This window comes from Cynocephalus volans, chromosome 4 (assembly GCF_027409185.1).
Source record: "Cynocephalus volans isolate mCynVol1 chromosome 4, mCynVol1.pri, whole genome shotgun sequence".
Classification (NCBI taxonomy): Eukaryota; Metazoa; Chordata; class Mammalia; order Dermoptera; family Cynocephalidae; genus Cynocephalus; species Cynocephalus volans.
Window position 1 is genome coordinate 110,937,164 of NC_084463.1, and position 19,477 is coordinate 110,956,640.

At 45.9% G+C, this 19,477-nt stretch overlaps 1 protein-coding gene across 3 annotated transcripts in view; it reads right to left on the reverse strand.

Moving 5' to 3' along the window:
* IRAG1 (inositol 1,4,5-triphosphate receptor associated 1) overlaps positions 1-19,477 on the reverse strand; it is a 117,943-nt gene that overhangs the window by 40,962 nt on the left and 57,504 nt on the right. The window contains exons 3-10 of one of the 3 annotated variants that reach the window (XM_063094327.1): positions 17,994-18,094; positions 16,777-16,847; positions 14,509-14,682; positions 13,389-13,466; positions 12,603-12,655; positions 12,355-12,399; positions 10,551-11,168; positions 8,115-8,193 (exon numbers count right to left, since the gene is read on the reverse strand). In XM_063094327.1, the coding sequence (XP_062950397.1) occupies positions 8,115-8,193; positions 10,551-11,168; positions 12,355-12,399; positions 12,603-12,655; positions 13,389-13,466; positions 14,509-14,682; positions 16,777-16,847; positions 17,994-18,094 (1,219 nt within the window). Of the gene's footprint in view, positions 1-8,114; positions 8,194-10,550; positions 11,169-12,354; positions 12,403-12,602; positions 12,656-13,388; positions 13,467-14,508; positions 14,683-16,776; positions 16,848-17,993; positions 18,095-19,477 lie in introns of all 3 variants that reach the window. The other 2 variants (XM_063094329.1, XM_063094330.1) reach the window with 2 other exon arrangements.

The window sequence follows — 19,477 nt, forward strand, 5'->3', positions numbered from 1 at the left end:
AGAGTGAGGGGGTCAGAGGCCCTAAAAGATGCTGGGCAGGTGAGCCGGGTTAACTGCACAAGGCCTCTCAGGTCCTATGAAGGATTCAAGTGCTCATCCTAAGAGCAGAATGAAGCCTCTGAAGACATTGAAACAGATTTTTATTTCAGAGATTCCTCCAACTGCTGTGTGGGCCACAGTTTCAGGTGGGTGAGGGGGTTGGGAGTGCAGGCAGAGTGACGGGTTAGGAGGCTGTTGAGGTAGCCAAGGGGACCGATAAGGGTAGCCAGCACAAGGCCCTCTCCTTGATGGCAGGGCCTGAGCCGTTTTCATATAATTCATCCCCAGCACACAGCCCAGGAACTGGCCCACACTCAGACTCACATCTTTGGCTTGAAATAACCTGCAAATGATCAAAGACCAAAATGTACAATACAGTTCCCAAAAGAGAACTGGATGGATTGTTGGAAAGACCAGGTGCAGCATGGAAAAGAGCTTCCCAGTCCTCAGAAACTGAAGGAGAGCCAAAGTTCTTAAGACTCCAGGATGTTCTGATAAGGATCTTCCCCATCTCCCAAAAGAACAGCCAACAAGAACCATAAGAGACCCGAATTTCTCCCCATGAGACCCCGAGTTTTCCCACATATGCACTGTTCTATTTAGAGACTGTAAATGCTCTCTGAGCCAGCTCCCAGAGACTGTTCCCAAAGCCTTTTGGCCTGGGTGCAAGAGGGGATGGGGCTCTCTGATGGGGCTTTCAGAATGTAAGAAAACAAAGTCACAACTCTGCAGATATCAGTCAAGCACACGTGGTTGCCCACCACATCTCCAGCACAGTCCTATGCACTGGTGAACACAGAGTACAGGAATGTCCTGGCAAGACAGAGTTCTGCAACTTCAACGATAGAAATTAAAATGTATGCCAGTATCCTGCTGCAATAAAGAACGTTATCACGTAAAAATATTACACCAGCTCAATGAAGTAGGGGCTATTATTATCCCCATTTTGTAAGATGAACAAACTGAGGCATCAAGAAAATAAGAAACTTGCCCAAAGGTATGCAACTGCTAAGTGTTTTTTTGTCTGTTTTTGTTTCTGGTGGCTGGCTGGTAAGAGGGTCCAAACCATTGACCTTGATGTTATAAGGCTGAGCTCTAACTAGCACAGCTGGTAAGTAAAGCTTGAGCTCTTAACCATCCAGACCCTAAAACTGAGAGAAAATGGGAGGGAGTGTGCATTTATTGAACATCTGCCATGGTTAATTTTATTTTTTAAATTTGGTGCTTATAGGAGTCAAATTCAGTTACCTGATAATTTTACTTCTAAAATCCATCTTGTGCTCTATTAATATTGGATAGTTAGGTTTTGCTGTAGGTAGTGGATATCTAAATTGATGTAATTTTTTGTAAGCTGATTTGGCAGTATTATATACATTTAAATGTAAATACCTTTTGATCAGTCAATTGCACCTCTAGGGTAATATCCCATGGAAAAACATGAATTTCTATAAAAATGCATGCAGGAGAATGTTCATTATAACATTTTTTACAATAGAGACAAAGTGGAAATGACAAATATTTATAAGAGATGGGTCAAACAATATATGAATATATATGTATATTTCCTTATACAATAGAATATTTCCAGAGGCATTAAATGAGAAACTGTCTAAAGTATATTGTTAAGTAAAAAAGACAATGTGACAGAGGTACCTGTCAACCGCCAAAATCTGTCTTCCTCTCCTTCCATATGAAAGGAATTTAATCTGGGCCTATGGCCAGCTGTCCAGCTAGCAACCATGTTCCCCAGTTCCTTTGCTGCTAGGTATGGCCACTTGACCATATCATCATCCATGCTATGGTAGCTAAAGGGATGGTGTGCAACTCCCACCCTACTTATCAAAAAAAAAAAAAAAAAAAAAGCCCGCTCTGGACTTTTACTCTCTCTGTTTCCCTCAAGTGGAAACCCAGATCTGCCCATATACAGCTTTGACCTTGTAGCAAGTCTAACACCTCAGGACATAGCAGAATGACAACAGGGAAGAAACCAGGGTCTATTAACAGCTCACCTTGGCATTGTTGCTCAAGAGTGAAACCATCTTTCTCCTACACCTTATCATATTTGGGGCCCCTTTGTCATGGCAACTCAGATTTTATCTTAACTAATGCAGTAAGGTTACGACATACTTTAAAAGAGATACTGATATATAGAATTTGGTAGGACATGTAGAATAAAACACACCATGATCAAGTGAGTCTTATTCCAGCACCCAAAAATAAGAAATCCAGAAAAAAAGGTTTTATATCTATATATGGAAAATTATTAAATACATTAAGTAATTGACTACACAAGATTTTTCAATGAATATCCAAAGCACATTTGATAAAATTCAAGACAAATCTTGAAAGATGGAAGAGAAAAATATTTCCTTAAAAAAGTAAAAATATAAAATAACATAAAATATAAAACAATACCATATTTTTATATTTTGCATATTTTATATTTTATTAAATACTATATATTTTATCATATAGAATAGTAGAACTATAAAATAATAGAAATTAAAATAGTGCATTTATTTAATAAGACACATTGAGAGAAAAACACAAAAAACAATTCAATTAAAAAAAGAAGGCAAATATTCTCCTTATGACAATTATCAAATTAGAGAATGTTGCCAAAGTTATAAAACATATACAGATACACACAGAGAAATACACACATACACACGCACACATACAACTAGGACAAACAGTGAAATGGATAAAATAAAAATAACAGATATTTTGATTGTGAATTTGAAAAAGAAAGGTGTTCTGCACAGTCTATGGTCTTTGAAGCTAGACACATCTGGGATCCAGTTCTGGTTTCAGCGATTAATAATCATGTGACCTTAACTTTCCTGAGCCTCTGTTGGGAAAACAGAATAATTTAATCAGGCCCCCTGGCCTGGGCAGGTCGGGTGTGGCGCGGCTCTCTTTGTGGGCAGGTTGCATGTGGGTGGAGTTAGTGCGCATGCGCGGTGCTGCCACCTTGGCTGGAGTTTACTGTCTCGGTGGCGGAAGTGTGTGCGACCATGCTTTCCAACCTACAGCCTCCAAGGACCTGTTTGCTGGTTACCTAGCTCATAGACCTGCGTGTAAGGGGTCTGGGGACCTAGCCTGGCGTGTGAAGGGTTCGTGACCCGGTCTGTGAATGGGCTCGAGGGGTCTGTGAGCTCCAGACCCAGCCGTAGCTTGACAATTGGCCCAGTCGGTGTAGAATTACCGGCAGGTAAAAGAGCTCCACAACTGGCGCAGTCGTGTAGCTTTACAGCTTCAATTTCCTCATTTGTAAAGTGGGTATAATAAGGTCATCTCCCAAGGTGGTTGTGAGCATTAAGCGAAGTATTGCCAATTCACCTGTGCCACTGATTATCAGCTAGAAAACCTAATGAAAAAAGAGTCTTCATAAATTAACAAAAATATAAATCAATTGGAAGTTACCAATAGGAGAGATGGGAGATGTATACAAAGAACCTTAAATCTTTTACAGGAGAAAGAAAGGAATACCTAAATTAACAGAGGGACAAACCGTGTGCCTGAATGAGAACGGAATATTTGCAAATTAAGTAATTTAAAGATACATAAACTGTAAAACAAACGAAACTTGGGGAGTTCTTCTGAATCCAATTTGTAGCTTTAATCACAATTAAAATATTATACAAAAATGGTATAAATTTTCAAATGGTAATGAAATTTATATATTTTATAGTTCTATTATTTTATGTGATAAAATATAAACCAAGAAAGGTTTGAGGAACATATTTAAAGATTCTTTAATTGGTGTCTGGACTGGGACATGAACTCAAGTCTCCTAAATTCTTGTCTAGTTGTACTTTCTGTTATTTTGCACTGAATCTCTGTACTTAGAATATCAATGAATATTCTGAAAAAGAAGAGTAATGAGGGAGAACTAACCCTATTGCACATTAGAACATATTGTAAGGCAGCAGTAATTAAAATGGTGCAGTATTGATCAGAATAAAACAGAATCAGGAGCTCAGAACTAGTTTTTGGTATATATAAAAAAGAATGTAACATATGACTATCTAAGCCACAAAAGAAACATAAACACTGTTAAAATATTATTGGGATAACAGGATATTACTAAGTCTTAAAATACCTGTATCTTAAAGTAAATTTCAGAGGTATTAGCAAAAATAAATATAAATAAATCAAACTACAGATACAGATAATAGAAAATGGATCTGTTATCCTGACTGGGAAAAATAATATTTTTTATAATGGCTGAAATAATAGAAGACTTCTCCAAGGGAAAGATAGGCAAAAATGATTATATAAAAACTTGACTATTTCTCTAAATTAACACAAAACTTTTTAAAAAGCACAAAATGATAGAATGAAAAGATATTGAGAAAAATACAGCCAATGAAGTGTTAATATCTATAACGCATAAAGTTTATGTATATTACCAACAAAAAACAAACCAACCTTTTAGGGCAGTGAAACTATTCTGTGTGATTCTATTGTGATGGATACATGACATTATGGATTTGGCAAAACCCATAAAACTGTACAACACAAAGAGGAGACCCTAATGTAAAACTGAGCTGGTAATAATACATGGATATTGGTTTATAATTGTAACAAATGTACCACATGAATGTAACATGTTAATAATATGTATGTGTGTGTATATGTGTTGGGGGGTGGGGTGGGGAAATGGGAACTATCTATACTTCCTGCTCAATTTCTCTGTAAACCTAAAACTGCCATAAAAATAAAGTCTATAACAAAAAGAAATAAAAAATAAAAACATAAAGAAAAAAAATCAAGCCAAACCAAACCAAACCAACCAAACGAAAAACCAACCAACAAAAAGCCCAAGACCTAAATAGATACACAGTAAAGAAATGATCAGTTAATTCACTGGATTAAAAAAAAAAGACAATAAATACTTAAAAATTTTAAGTTTGAGCTTGCTAGCAAATTAATTGAAATAATAATTGGTGGCATTTCAAACTAACAACAACAACAACAATAACAATACATTATAATTTTTATTATTATTGATTATTCTTATCATATATTATATTATAAGGAGCAAAAGCAAAGCCCAGTGCTGGTAATGCTTAGGAGAAAGATGCACACTCAGTCTTGCCTGTAGTATTACACACTGTAAGCAGTTTGGTAAATGCAAGTGTTTCTACACTTTGACCAAGTAAATCTCAAGTCTGAGAATTTATGTCAAGGGAGTAACTTAAAGGAAGGAAGGAAAAAATTACCAGTACATAATTGCTTATAGTAGGCCATTGTTAAAAGAACTGTAAACATCTGAAATAGCCAACAATAGACACATTACTACAAAGGGAATCATGCACCCATTATATAATAGATATGACAAAAATATGGAATTAGTTATGAAAAAAGTACAAAAAAGTAGAAACAGAAGTTATACCTATACTGTCAAATGTGAAAAATTATAAATATGGGTAAATATTGGAAAAGAATAAAAATTTTGATTTTTCAGAATTTATGAGATTGTGGGTGAACTTTTAAGATAAATTTTTTCCTAGTGTTTTAAATCTGCTTTACTAAACAAATTTAAAATTAAAAATGGAGAAGTATATAGTACATTTTCAAAAGATTCTTCTAAAAATGTTAATTTTTAAAAAATGTAATCTTTTAGAAAATGTTGGAAATTCTACTTCTGGGAACCTTTGTGTTAATGTTGAATAGGTAGATGTTAGTTACTGTATTTCAGACCAGTGGCTTCCAACACTGTTGATGACACCTTGGATGCCCCCACACAACAATCCTTAAACAAAAGGATTTTGTGCTGAGACTGGCCATAGGCAGCATGAAAAGGGGTTGGGATTTTCAAATGGTGCTTTGTAAAGCCTGGGCTCCACTGAGGTACCTCCTGGCTGCAGTGGAGAGAGGAGGGTCCCACAGAAAGTTCAGATCGAAGCCTTCCTATCCTCTTTGACCAGAGCAGCCCACTTACCTCTCCCCCACATACTCTTCCATGGATTAGAGTGTCTGAAATATTGTGCAGGTGAAAAAAGTTTTAAAACTGCTTGTGTAATGGCAAAACCATGAGATTTGGAGGCAGGACATCCTTGCTCCTCAGTTTCCTCAACTGTAAAATGACAGCAAGAATCCCTGTGTCTCTTATGGGGAGTTTATGGGAAGATTAGATTAAATCAGAGGTGCAAAATGATTTATACTGTGGAAAATGCTATAGAAAATTTATTTTATACAAATTATAGATTAAAAGGAATAAAATAATATAGATGAAGCTTGAAGATATTTTGCTAAGTGAAATAAGCCAGACACAAAATGACAAATATTGTATGATTCCATTTACATGAGGGACCTGAAAAAGTCAAATACACAGAGATAGAAAGTAGAATGGTGGCTGCAGGGGCTGGGGAACAGGGAATGAGGAGCTATTCTTTAATGGGTGAAGAGTTTCAGTTTGGGAGGATGAAGGAATTCTGAAGATGGGTGGTGGTGATGGTTGTATAACAATGTGAACATACTTAATGCCACTGAACTGTATACTTAAAAATGGTTAATTTTGTTATATATATATTTACCACAATAAACATAAATAAATATTCCATCCCCCCTTCCAAAAGGAATAGGATATAGGCAGTGAAACACAAAAGAGAATAAGGAAAGGAGGGGGATTTCAGAGTTGGTGGGACTTACCCACTGCTTTAAGTGACAGGTATGATGTGATTCAGAGAGGAGGGGCGACAGCACGTCAGAAAGGTGACACAGCATGGACAAGGGCATAGAGGCAAGAGGGTGAGTGGCCCCGGGGAGCAGGGTCTGGGAGGAGGGAAGGGCAGAGCCTGGCCTGTTGGAAACATTCATCCCTTTGAACTCACCCTCATTCCCCTTTGCCCACCTCATGGCACTAAGGTTACAGTTATAGAGTATTTTTATGTACCTGCCTCAACTCCTCTGTCACATTTTACACAAGTTCATTCACTCATTTTTTTTCAGTAAATGCTTATTCAGGGCCTAGTAGTGCCAAGCACTGATGTAAGCACTTAGTGGTGGACACACACACACACACACACACACACACACAGATACACACACACACACAGACACACACACACACACAACACACACGCACACACACACATACGGACTCCTACCGTTTGGGAGGCTTCTATTCTAGGGATAATAATAGCTGATACCTAGACAACACCTACTATGTATTAGGCACTATTTTAGGTACTTTACAAATAATTAGCTTACTGAATCCATTTACTCTCTGTGATAGCCTATGAGGCGAACACTGCTCTTAGCTCCATTTGACATGGGGGATCAGGCACAGAGAGGTTATGTAGCTTGCTCAGGTCAGGTGGCTGGTCAGTGGCAGAACCAGGGTTTCAGCTGGACCATCATGGTTCTGACTCACAGTGGGTGAGTCACAGGCAAGCTGAAGACAGGGTGAGGAGGGGTGCTGGGGTGCGCTGGGCAGGGCTGGATCAGCCGGCCAGACTAGGAGGGCAAGAGCTCTACTGAAAGCATCGGCAGAGAAGCGAGGAGCGGGAGGCAGGTAGGAGACCAAAAGGCTTACTTTTAGAAGATGAGTCTGGCAGGGTGGTGGCTGGGGTGGTGGTGAGTAGGAGAACAGAGGAAGGGATTTGCAGTCACCCAGCAGGGCGGGCTGGGGTAGGGACTTTGTGGTGACAGCAGATTAGAAGGCAAGAGATGGCTCTGATGGCTTGAAAAGAGGATCTGTTCTATTTGGGTGGCTTCCTGGGTGTGAGGGGAAAAGGAAGTGTCAAAAGTTCAGGCCTGGGGCACCCTTCCAGACACACTAGGTGTTAACAAGGCTTAGGGAAGGCTGGCAGGGTCTGCTGGAGGCCTGGGGGCTGGTTGGAAGGAGGCAGGTTTGGAGGTACTCTAAGTGGGCAGGAAACATCATCTGCTTCATTTATTCATCTGCAAATATGTACTGAAGGCCACTCTGGGTCCAGCCCACAGCTGCCCCTGGGGTGGACAAGGGCTGCTGATAGGAAGCCTCAAGTTTACCTTCCTTCCTTGACCGTGTGCACACAAATCCAGCCCTGGCCTGAGGGGACATCTGCCCCGATCCCACCTACCTTTTTCCTGCTCAGCTGCTTCACTCAGGTCTGGAAGCTTGAGCCCCACTAAGTTCTGATTTCTCATCAGGATGTGTTCCTTTGCGGGAAAAGAAAAAGATGCTTCAGCTAATGTCATCAGGCGGGACTCGTTCTATCCGTGGTTCTGTGACTACTCAGCTTAGGTGGGAAACACTAGTGGCAGCATCAAAGGTGGGTGGGCTGGCATAGCACTCTGAGATCTGCGGGGCACTAGGAAAACTGCTCCTCTCCCAGCCCATAAAGGTGCCTGAAAACTACGTTTAGCACCACATTTCTTGGGGGCAGGAACTACCCTTGGCACGATCTACTTTTTAAAATAAGCCTGTAGCTTTCAGGGTAAATGAACTGCCCAACCACACTGTGACTGAGGTTTGTGGAGGCCTGGAGGACAAACAGGCGCAGAGCTAAAGGCTCTGGGACAGGAGAGCCCCTTGGGTGTGGATAGGGCTGCTCCTGGAAACAATCTCTGGTGAATTCGTAGCTGCCTGGAGCTTCCTGCCCTGTAGTTCTGGGCAGTGAGTGCCTACTTCCAGGAGTTGTGACTTTCCCCACCCCCTCGGTTCCTCAATGGCCGTTAGGGCACCTCTTGAATTTTTAAATTCTTCAGATGTATGAGGCCTGAGAATTGCTGGCTTGAGGCCTCAGCAGGCAGAGCTCAGGGAGAGATGGGAGCTGACCACAGGTATGTGGCACAGGTAGGCTCCCACCTGCTCCAGACCAGGGCCCTCAAGTAGAAATGCCTGGCAGAGCTCCTCGCCCCTTGTGACTTGTGCCATCAGTGGATTTCCAGTCTCCTGCGTGGCAGAGGCCACTTGAGTGGTTTGCTCACTGGATCCAGAAGGAAAGGAAGGGGCCAGCAGAGGGTGCTCATGGTCCAAATGGCAGCCATGGGCTGGGGCCCTTTATCAGTCTCCTTGGCAACAAAGGCCCACAGCCCATCAGCTCTTGCACATGGATGGGGGTGGGGGTGGGGTGTTCAGCTGCCAGGGTAGTGGATAGTGACATGGGGCCTCCAGGTTTCCTGTAACTTTCCTCGCTGGGTGAGAGAAACCTGCTGGGAGTGTGGGGGGTGGCTTGAGGCCTAGGCCTGGCCTCTGATGACTGGAGGCCCATGAAGGCAAACTCTTGGCTGCCTGGCTCCTTAGGCTCCACCTTCCCCTAGAGATTTGGGACTGCGGCCCACCATGTGCAGCCCCTCAGGCCCTGTGCCGATCCACTAGTTAATTGGGCCTTCCTGGCCAGGTTTTCTGTATAAAATGTTTTGTTTTTTTTTTTAAAGATGACTGGTAAGGGAATCTTAACCCTTGACTTGGTGTTGTCAGCACCACGCTCACCCAGTGAGCCAACCGGCCATCGCTATATGGGATCCGAACCCACGGCCTTGGTGTTATCAGCACCACACTCTCCCGAGTGAGCCATGGGCCGGCCCTATAAAATGTTAACATCAGCAACCAGGCCCCAGTTCTCCCTGAGCCTTCAACTTAGAGCATCATAGAAGGTTTCTGAATAGGGCAGTGGCTAGCATTTGGAATGGGTCCCTACTTGAACAGAAATCCCCTTGCTTGTGCTTGAGTGCTATTGGGTACCTCATTTCCTATCCTGCCCCACACTCCCCTCTGTAGGGGAGCTGAGAGAGCTTGTCCATCTCCAGCTGTGGGGATCCCAGTCTCCATGCTATGGAATCCCAGTTGCCTTGGCCTGTATCCTGGGTTTGCCTTCCGGGTAAGAGAGAACTGGGTTGAGATTTCTTTGTCCTGTTAACTTTTCTCTCCCTCACACTCTGGCCTCTCTTCCCTACATCTCTGGATACCCCAATCACCCCCTGCATAGGGTGGCAGCTGTATGAGAGACCACTGTGCCTGGTTTGATGGCCAATAGAAGTTGGGGACATCATGGGCACTGGAAGAAATTCACCAGGGGGAGAGCAGCCTCCCGTGGCCATCATCATACTTGTAGATGGATCTGAGGCCCTTGGTTAGCAGGCATCAGGAAGGAAAGCTTGGAGAATTACAAAGGAAAAAGTATTTCATCCTTGCCATGCCCCATCCTAGGCATGACCACGCACTCCATCAAGGGATTCCTGTTTAAGGGCCACCAGCTCTAGTTGGAGGAGGAAAAGCAGTCCAGGACTGAGGAGCCCATATGTCCCTCCACATACCTGCATTTCCCTGAAATGTGGCTGTGTGTGGCAACTATATCCCACACTGACCTCTGCTGAGTAACTGGGGTAAAAAGTATCTGAAACTGGCATTTATGAAGGAGATACCACACTTCAGGGTGGGGAAGTTTAGGGCCCTGCAAGGCCCAAGTCCAGGCCAGAGCTGCCCTACCCCAGGGCCCAGACTCAGCCCAGAAGCCTCCAACCTGGGGGGACTTGGCTTTCACATCCTGCCCAGCTGGCACCCAGGAACCCACCTCGCGGAGCTTGGTCAGTTTCTGCATCCGCACGGGCTGCACTTGTATCTGGAAGTCTTTCAGCCCAGGCGCCTTGGCCAGCTTGCCACTGGCTTTGCCTGTAAAACGCTTCTCTTCCTCTGCCAGGGGCAGTTTGGCAAGCACTTTCTGGAGCAGGGGACCGGGCTCTTCGGGACCACTGTCCCAGGAGACCCCCCGCAGCAGGGGGGGCCGCGACACAGGGGGCCGCAGTTCAGCTTTGGGGCCAACCTTGGACTCCGTGGGCTCTCCAGCTGAGCCTTTTCTCTGGGGTGCTGGGGGAGCTGCCCCTCCTGAGCCCTGGGCTGGACTTCTTGGCAGAGGGTTGCCTTCCCTGGCCGTCTTCAGGAGCTGCTTTCCCAGCTCGCTGTCCGCAGGGCCGGGCTGGGGGCTGTTCAGGGCCATTTTCCCACCACTGCTTGTTCCAGAAGCTGGGCCCTTGGGTATGGTCTCGGGGTGCTGGAGGGGATCGAAATTTTCCTTTTGTTCTATTACATTCTCTTTGGACTTCTCAACTGTGGGAGAACGAGGAGCCAGCCTGCCCTGAGACACTTTCCTCTGGTCATTCTGCTTCCGGTCAGCTAGCCCTTTGGGGACATTCTGAAAGAGACAAGGTAGAGCTGGGACCCTGGAGCAGACTGGGGAGGAGACAAGTGGGGGCCACTTCTACTGTGGGGCCTCTGCCTCTGCAGACCCTGCAAAGGGCCCATTTGGGTATGTGTGTGTATAAGGGTGTGGATTGTGAATGAGGTGGAAGGGTCTGAGCCAGCAGAGTGAGGGACCACAGACAAGCCTGAGGTGTAAAACAGAGAGGACAATGGGACTTGCCACTCAGAGCCAGCCAAGAACTCCTCCAGGGCCAGGAGCTGAGGAGGAGAGTGGAATAGAAGGCAACTTGGCTTCAACTCAGTTTCCCCAGGTTCTAGTTCTGCCTCTGCCTGGCAAAGCCCTTAACTCTTAGGGATGCAGATTTTCCACAAGGTTTGTGAACTCTAGGAAATAATATGCAAATATGTGTGTGTCAGTGTGTGTATGTATATGTTTGTGTGTATGGGGGAGGGTATATTTTTCTGGGAAGAAAATCCACAGCTTTCAATAATTTCTCAGACAGTTCCAAGATCCCAAAGAGGTTAAGGAACATTGAATGAAATTGTTCTTGCAAAAGATATCTTAATGCTCAGAAGTTCTGATTCTGCACCCTTCTTTCATTCCCCAAGGGAAGACTGCTTCATGAGGGCATGTGGGTCTATGTCTGGGTATTTGTGTGGCTGTCTTCTGTGTGTGCTGAAACTCTTCCAGAGGACTCTATCCTGGACCAGTTCTAAGTGAGACTGTATTCTAACACCACCCCCGACACACCATGAGCACTTGGGCACCTCGCTCTAAGTGGGTATGGGGCACTTCTATTACTCATCAATAAAGACGTAGTCTTCCTGGCTGCCCCAGGCAGAATCCCAACCAGGGCTGGAGCTGACAGGAGCAGCAGTGTTGCCTGGATGCTGCTGGGCCTGAAGGTCTGTCCTCCTCATCTCTGACCAGCAGCCTACTGGGTGTGCAGGGCTGTGGTGGAACCTCCATGGAGGTCACCCCACTGAATCCTGTCTCCCCACCCTTCCACCTCAGACTTCCAGTCATGATAGGGCAGAGGAATCTGCTGATTTCCCAGCCCCAATACTTCACTCACGCACACAAACACACTCGCAGGCTGCCGAGGGGTAGCCTCGGCTTCTGGGAGACAGTGTTTCCCACACTCAACTCATCCACGCTGGGCCAAGCTCAAACTCACAGGCTCGCCAAGGTGAGGTGCAGGGACTTCGGCCTCATCCCCCTTCTGCTGGAGAAGGTAAACACAAGTCAGTCAGCAATGGGAAGAGAATGTATTTCTTCTCGAAATTCCTTCAAGGGGCCTCTAGCTGTGGTGTAAATGCCTCCCCACCCAGAGCCCTCGTCTCCCATGGGACCTGCAGGGTGTTAGGGGGTAAGGGGAATGACCCGTTGGCATAGAAACAATACAGCAAGTGGAGCCTGTGTTACCTGTGGTGATGCTCCGGGCAGAGGGGGCTGTGAGCCACCACACGCATCCAAACCTGGAATGTTCCAGACACTGGTAAGTGATGTCCAACACCCCAGACCCTCAGCTGTCCCTTGAGCAAAAACATGTCTACCTCCCCACAATGTGCTGCTGCAGCAATCTCAGGCCTGGGAGCCAGAAACACCATTTGTTGACTACTGTCCACATGCCAGCCCTGTTCTGTGGTGGGCCCTTATGGAATTCTCACAGAGACACATGAGGAAACTGAGGCATAGGGAAGTCAAGGCCACACAGCCAGGATGTGCCAGGCTGCCCGGCTGCAGCCTGCACTCGCCCCACAGCACTGGTGGGGCAGGCTGCTCTCCCTGGCACCCTGCCCAGTCCCTTGTTGGCCCGAGGGTGTGGCCCTGGGCACAGCCTAATGAAAGGGGAGAAATCAAAGCACAAAGAGTGGCCCAAATAAGAGGACTTTCCAAATAAGTTCTGTGCTGACTTCTCTCTGTGCCCTCTGTGGGCAGAGAGCTGGTCACAGCCCCCTCCTCAACCAGCCTGACTCATCCTGGGCTACACCTGCCTCCCCCACTAGCCCAGAACCCTGGTAGAAAGTATATCTGCCTCCCCTGGGGCGGCCCAGCCAGGAGGCTCTGGGGAGGGGGCCAAACAGGGATCCTGAACGGGAAGGCTGCAGGCACGGGGAAGGTGGCTGGGAGGCTCCTGGTCAGGCCAGGCTGAGCCACCACCCAAGCGGAGAGTCCAGGGCAGGCAGTGCCTGGGTGGCAGGGCCTCACCTGGTGGGGTGGGGACTGTGAGTGAGTTGCTCCGAGAGGATGCAGGAGAAGCTCTGGGGCTGAGGTTCGGGGAAACAGCTGTGGAAACAGACACAAATTGGCCAGTATTTGGGAAGGTTTCGGATTCAGCCTAACAAAGACATCCTTTCAAGTAATTCTGACCCCTGGGAACTGTGTCTGCCTTGTTGGGGTCAGGAGCTGATTCTGGACTGCCATAGTAGGCATCTACTATAGTCCAACAGAGGGGGGCCCTGAGGTCATTTGGGGGGTGGGGTGCAGTCACATTCCTCAGCTTGCCTAGCCTGACCTCAAAGCACATTCCAGAAATTGAGGACCTGGCATTGCTTGGCAGGTACAGCCGCAAAGCCTGTACCCTTAGACTTCTCAGGATGGCCCTAGTTTCAAATGCTCATCTCATCCTCTTAAGTGTGGTTGGACTTGTCCAAAACCCGCTCCAAGTTTTTGCTCAGGAACAGGAGTGACTACATAGGAGTAGCAGGAGGATTTCAGGGCCCATGAAAGCCTCCCTCTAACCCAGAAATCCCCAAAGGCCACCTCCCCTTCCCCAGAATGCCCAGGACCCTTCCCGGGGCCCACTGTTGGAGACAAGGGAGAGGGAGCCCAGGTGGCCTCTCCAGACCTCTGAGGCCAACAGAGTAGGGCCTCTGGGGGAAGGTGGGAGTGTCACACAGACTCCATCCGTGTGGGTGACCCAGGGGTCTGTGCATACAGGTGCACACAGAGGATTTCTCTCCATGCAGGATTTAGGGGAGGTAGAAGCTGGGGGATGGGGAGGGGGGAGCCCAAGGTAAGTTCACACGTATCATGTGGGCTGACACTTCTTGGCCAAACAGGAAGTCATAATGGTCACATACAAGGCCAGAAAGTAAAAAGCAGAAGAGCTTTCTGGGCTAGAGTTGGGTAGGTGTTTTGGAGCTTCTGAAAGGTTGAATAAGATGCCCTCTACTTGCAGGATCCTCCTGGGGCCTAAATGTCAAAGGCCATCCCCTAGGAAGCAAGACTCCCACTCCAGCTAGCACCTGTTCCTTCCCTTCCCACCCCTCCAACCTGCCTTGGAGGGGCTCAGGGCAGCTACATGTCCACCCTGGCCCTGCCCTACCTGACGGGGAGTCTCCGGGGCTGCTCCTGGACTTCCTCCCACGGCGGGTCAGGAATCGCTCACTCACCAACTTGGCTTCTTCCAGCAGTGCCAGGTTTTTCTTCTTGTCCTCCTCTGAGATGCTGATGTCTGGCAACTGGTCATTTACCAGGTCAATGATGTGCCCCGCAGGGTCTGCAGAGGGAGGGTGAGCTTGGGATGAGAGCCACCGCAGACTTGGTCCCAGGCTTGGAGGCCCTGCCACCCCACGCTCAGCCTAGGGATGCCGCCCAGAGCCAGCCTGGCCAGCCAAACCTCAGCCCAGTGCCGGTCTGTGGAGAAGGTTGCAGGGGACAGGCAGTGGCTTCCTCAGCGGGCCTGGCCCCCGCTGGCTTGTAGCCTATGGCTGTCGCAGGTAGTTTCTCACAAGTGGTCATGAAGCCACCTTGGGTTCCCAGAACTGCCCTAAACTTTGCCGTTACAGGAAGGCCATCGAGGAACCCCACCTCCATGCTGTCTGCTCTCCGTAGTGTGTTCTTGCTTTGGGTCTCTGTTTCTGTAACAAGTCAGTGAGCTTAAAGGATGTGGATCAAGGGAGCAGTCCACAGCTCACAGGCCACCAGTGCAGTCCTTGGCCACTTTCCTTCCTTTCTTTCCTCTACTCACATTGTTTGTCCCCATCGTTCTTTGAAACTGCTCCTTCTCCAGCAGCCCCTCTGGATGACACCACCAGAAGGGTGGTGGGTGAATGACATCACCTCCCCCCACCTGCTCAGGAACATGGGAGTCACTCCACACGCCTCTGTCTTCCTCACTGCCCCCACGTCCGACCAAATAATCCAGTCCTGGAATTTCCCTATAAATGTCATGGAACCTGCCTTCAGTCATCCTTTCCATCCCGTCCTCCACTGCCTAGAAAAGTGACCTTTCTAAGAGTCACATCTGACCAGACCATCCTCCTTGCCTCATCTCACAGGGATTCCTCATGGTCCTCAGGGTGGCATCCAAACTCCAAACTGTGCCCAGTCAATTTTGCCCACATACTCTTCCCGAGGCCCCTCCACTCCAGCCCCAGGGGAGTGAACGGCTCCCATTTTGCCTCCCCAGCCTCCAGGCCCCCTTCTTCTGGCAGCAGCTCCTCAGTTTTCCCTGGGTGAAACCCCTCTGATTCCCCATCATGTTAGTTAGGAAGGAGCTAACCACCCCCATCCCACTCCAAGTGCCAAGAGTAGGAACGTGTGCCAGCCTTGGCCAATCAATGAATTCAATCCCCTGGCCACAGGGCCTGGATCAGGAATAGCCATGTGAGGCCACTGAGAGGCAATCTTGGGAATTAGCTGATGGTAGCCATTTGCTACCATGTAGAGCAAATGGTAGAGCAAAAGAGCCTGCCCAAGAAGAAAGCTAACACACAAGAAAGGGACTTAAGAGATGGAATGTGACAATCACTAAAAAGCCAGTTTGAGCACCTGGATCCAGTAGTCCCTGAAACCACAGCCCTGGCTTCTATTATTATTATTATTATTATTATCATATTATTGTAAGATAATTTGAATTGGGTTACTACCACTTGAAAGAGTCCTGACTGGTACACATGGCAAAGGGGTCAGTTGCCTACACAGTGCTCTGTCCTGGTTCCTGCCCCTGCCATGTTGCTCTTCCACCTGGAATGCCATTCCTCCATCCTGTCTATCTGTCTAACTCTCTAAGGCACAATGCAAGTACCATCTCCTCTGGAATTAACCCAACCTTCCCCTCCACAAAGAGAAGGTGGGTCCCTTCTTGCCTCAGTTTCCCTAGATCTTTTATGAAAGCCCTTGTCTTGTTCCCTTCTCAGCCTCCTTGAGACTATGAGCAACACAAAGGCAGGGACCACTCTGTATCTTATCTATGTTCCAATGGCCCAAGGCAGGCCATGAGAGACCATCTGGGGAATGAGCGGGTGACTGGGGCAGCCTGCCTTGTGCTCAGACACACCCCTCCCTGGATGTGAGCCTCTCTAGCAGGGGCTGGAAGCCTCTGCCCCCTGAGCCCAAGAATTGAGCTTCACAGAGCTGTGGTCTCTGACTTCCTCATCTTCCTCTTCATGCTCTGGTTTTCTCTTTTTACCAAAAGAAATCAGATATCGTACTTCTGGACTCAGACACAGAGGGGCTGGCCTGCTCTGTCCTGCTGGGCTTGTAGAGATGGGCTGCCTTGAGGAGCAGGAGGGGGAAGGGGTTGAGCCTGGCCAAGCTGCCAGACCTCCGTCTTCCTACACACACACCTTCACATTGGCCTAGCCCTTACCCACAGAAGTCAGAGAAGCAGTGGAAACCTTCAAGTGTCGGTGGGTAAGCCTCTTGTGGGGACTGTGAGCTCTGAAAGACAGAACAGAGTCATCTTGTTAAAAAAAATTAATCCATGACTTGGAAATAGGCAACTAGATGCCTGTGTATGCTTTCAAAGTCGCATTAGAACAAGCTCCTCTAAGGGTTCTCTGACTACCAACTTGGGAACTTGCTAGAAACGCAAATCCTCAGGCCCCACCTCAGACCTGCTGGATCCCGTGAGCTGTGATTTCACAAGCTCTTCAGGTGATTCTGACGCACGCTAACGTTTTCAAACCACTGCTGTAAGGGGATGTAACTTTTACTTACTATTTACTATTTGTTAGGGCCCGGACTCTGAGCTAACATCTAGTTTCTAGAAATCTCATAAAATGTAAATAGTTATTGTCTAGTATAGATGCAGATGATTTCTGTGTGGGAGAAAAGATACAAATATGGTGTCATTGCCCTGTAGAACATTAATTTGTTCTATATCTAACTTGGCAATTTTATTCCAGCATTCTTTTCCTCCTCACTGATTACATGTGTATGTCCATTTCTTGTATCCTCCTTTGAACTGGCTTTGTTATCCTGCTGCTTCCCTTATTAATGAGTTAAGTTAATCTTTGACATATGCTCACTATATATGTGTATGAGAATTATCTTTTTAACTTTTTAAAAATTATACTTAGACAATCTCATTCCAGCTAGATTTGTGCATGGGCCAGTGCTGTGTAAAAAGTAGGCAGTGATATCTCTGTGCATGAGCACAGGTTCCCCAGGAGGTCACATTCTACACAGGACTCACTTTAGCCAAGGGCGGGATTCCACAGTCAAAGACTCACACCATTCAGGTTTGTCTGCAAATAACTGGGCAATTATTATAGGAAACTCCCCTGCTATGATTTGTGTTTTTCTCAAAGGCTAGTGGAGGGCAAAGGACCAAATCTAGGAGAAGAAAAATCATTTTGGGAGGAAGATAATGGAAAAATTCCAAGCTCTAGCTCCCATTTTGAAAAACTACTCAATTGTACTTTCATCAGTAAAATGATACAAGAAAGAAGAAAAGATTTATACAATGTGAAGAGGAACCAGAGTACCAAAGACAAGATTTATGAGAAATATAGCAGTTTGAACCCCTCGTTCTAGGAAATATTGTTTGTCACAGTACAAGGGCCAGGCACCTGGGGTTTGTACCTGTTAGCCAGGTTTTTGTCGATTTCTCCTTCTGATGGGCTGGCATCCCCTGTCAGGACGATCGTGGGTGGACTGCAAGATATTCCTACAGTGGGAGGGTCCTGGAGGTGTGGGGAAAAAAACACAAAAGGAGTTAGGCTTGGGCTGGCAGCAGCTTTTTGGGCTGGAGTTGGAACATTCATTCTATGACACTCAGAGCTGCCCTGAGAAGGGGACGAATACAATTTACTTGTGTTTTTCCCTCTAACTTTATTGAGGTATAATTGGCAAATAAAAGTTATATATATTCAAGGTATACAATGTGATGTTTTGATATACATACAAACTGTGAAATGATTATCACAATTAAGCTAATTAACATACCCACCAACTCACATGGTTACCTTTTTTTTGTGGTGAGAACACTTAGTAAATTTCAAGTCCACAATGCAGTGTTATTAACTATCGTCACCACGCTTACTATGCATCAGATCCCCAGGACTTATTCATCTTGTAACTGAAAGTTTGTACCCTTTGACCAACATCCCTCCAGTTCCCTCACCTCCCGACCTCTGGCAACCATCATCCTATTCTGTTTTAATGAATTTGGCTTTTTTAGATTCCATACATAAGTGAGATCATGCTGGTTTTTTCTTTGTCTAGCTTATTCGACTTAACATAATGCCTTCTAGGTTCACCCACGTTGCTGCAAATGGCAGGATTTCCTTTTTTTTTTTTAAAGGCTGAAGAATATTCCATTGTGTGTATATATACATTTTTCACATTTTCTTTATCCCTTCATCCATAGATGGACACTTAATTTGTTTCCTTCTCTTGGCTATTGTGAATAAGGCACGAATGCAGTTTATTTGAGCTACTTATGGGAAAAACAACAAAGAGAGGCAGTTTCTCCTTTATTCTCCAGCAGGCATTCACCCTAGCTGAACACAGTTCATTTCATGCACTGAAATTAGGGAAAATACACCTGTTAGTCCTCACCAGCAATGTGGGAAAAGAATGGTGTGGAGTCCTCAGACTGTGGCCCACCTGCTGGGGGAGAATGATGGCCAAGAGATGAGACGTTGGCTCCCACACATGCCTGATCCTCAGCGACCGTCCTACCTTTGGGTAATTTTGGCATTTCAATAAAAGTGATTTGTTCGATGCTTAATGGAATGCAGTTTATTATTCCGTATTTTTGTTACTTTGTAAAAATGTTTAAATAAATATATATTTATGAAATTAAAACAAAAGCTATGGGCTATTTCTTAGATTTTTGAGGTATTATTTCACAACTAGTAAGTAAATAAGTCAAAATGAAAGTTATTTTGTTCCAGGTTGGTGATGTTGTCGTGTAATTCATATACTCACGTGCTCCTGATGGTTGTGTGAATTGTAAAACCAAGTCGGGTGTGTAATAATATTTGTTGAGTGAATGAATGAATGAAATAAAAGCAATATGAGGTATATCATAAGATCCATAAAAATGCACCTGAACCTATTTT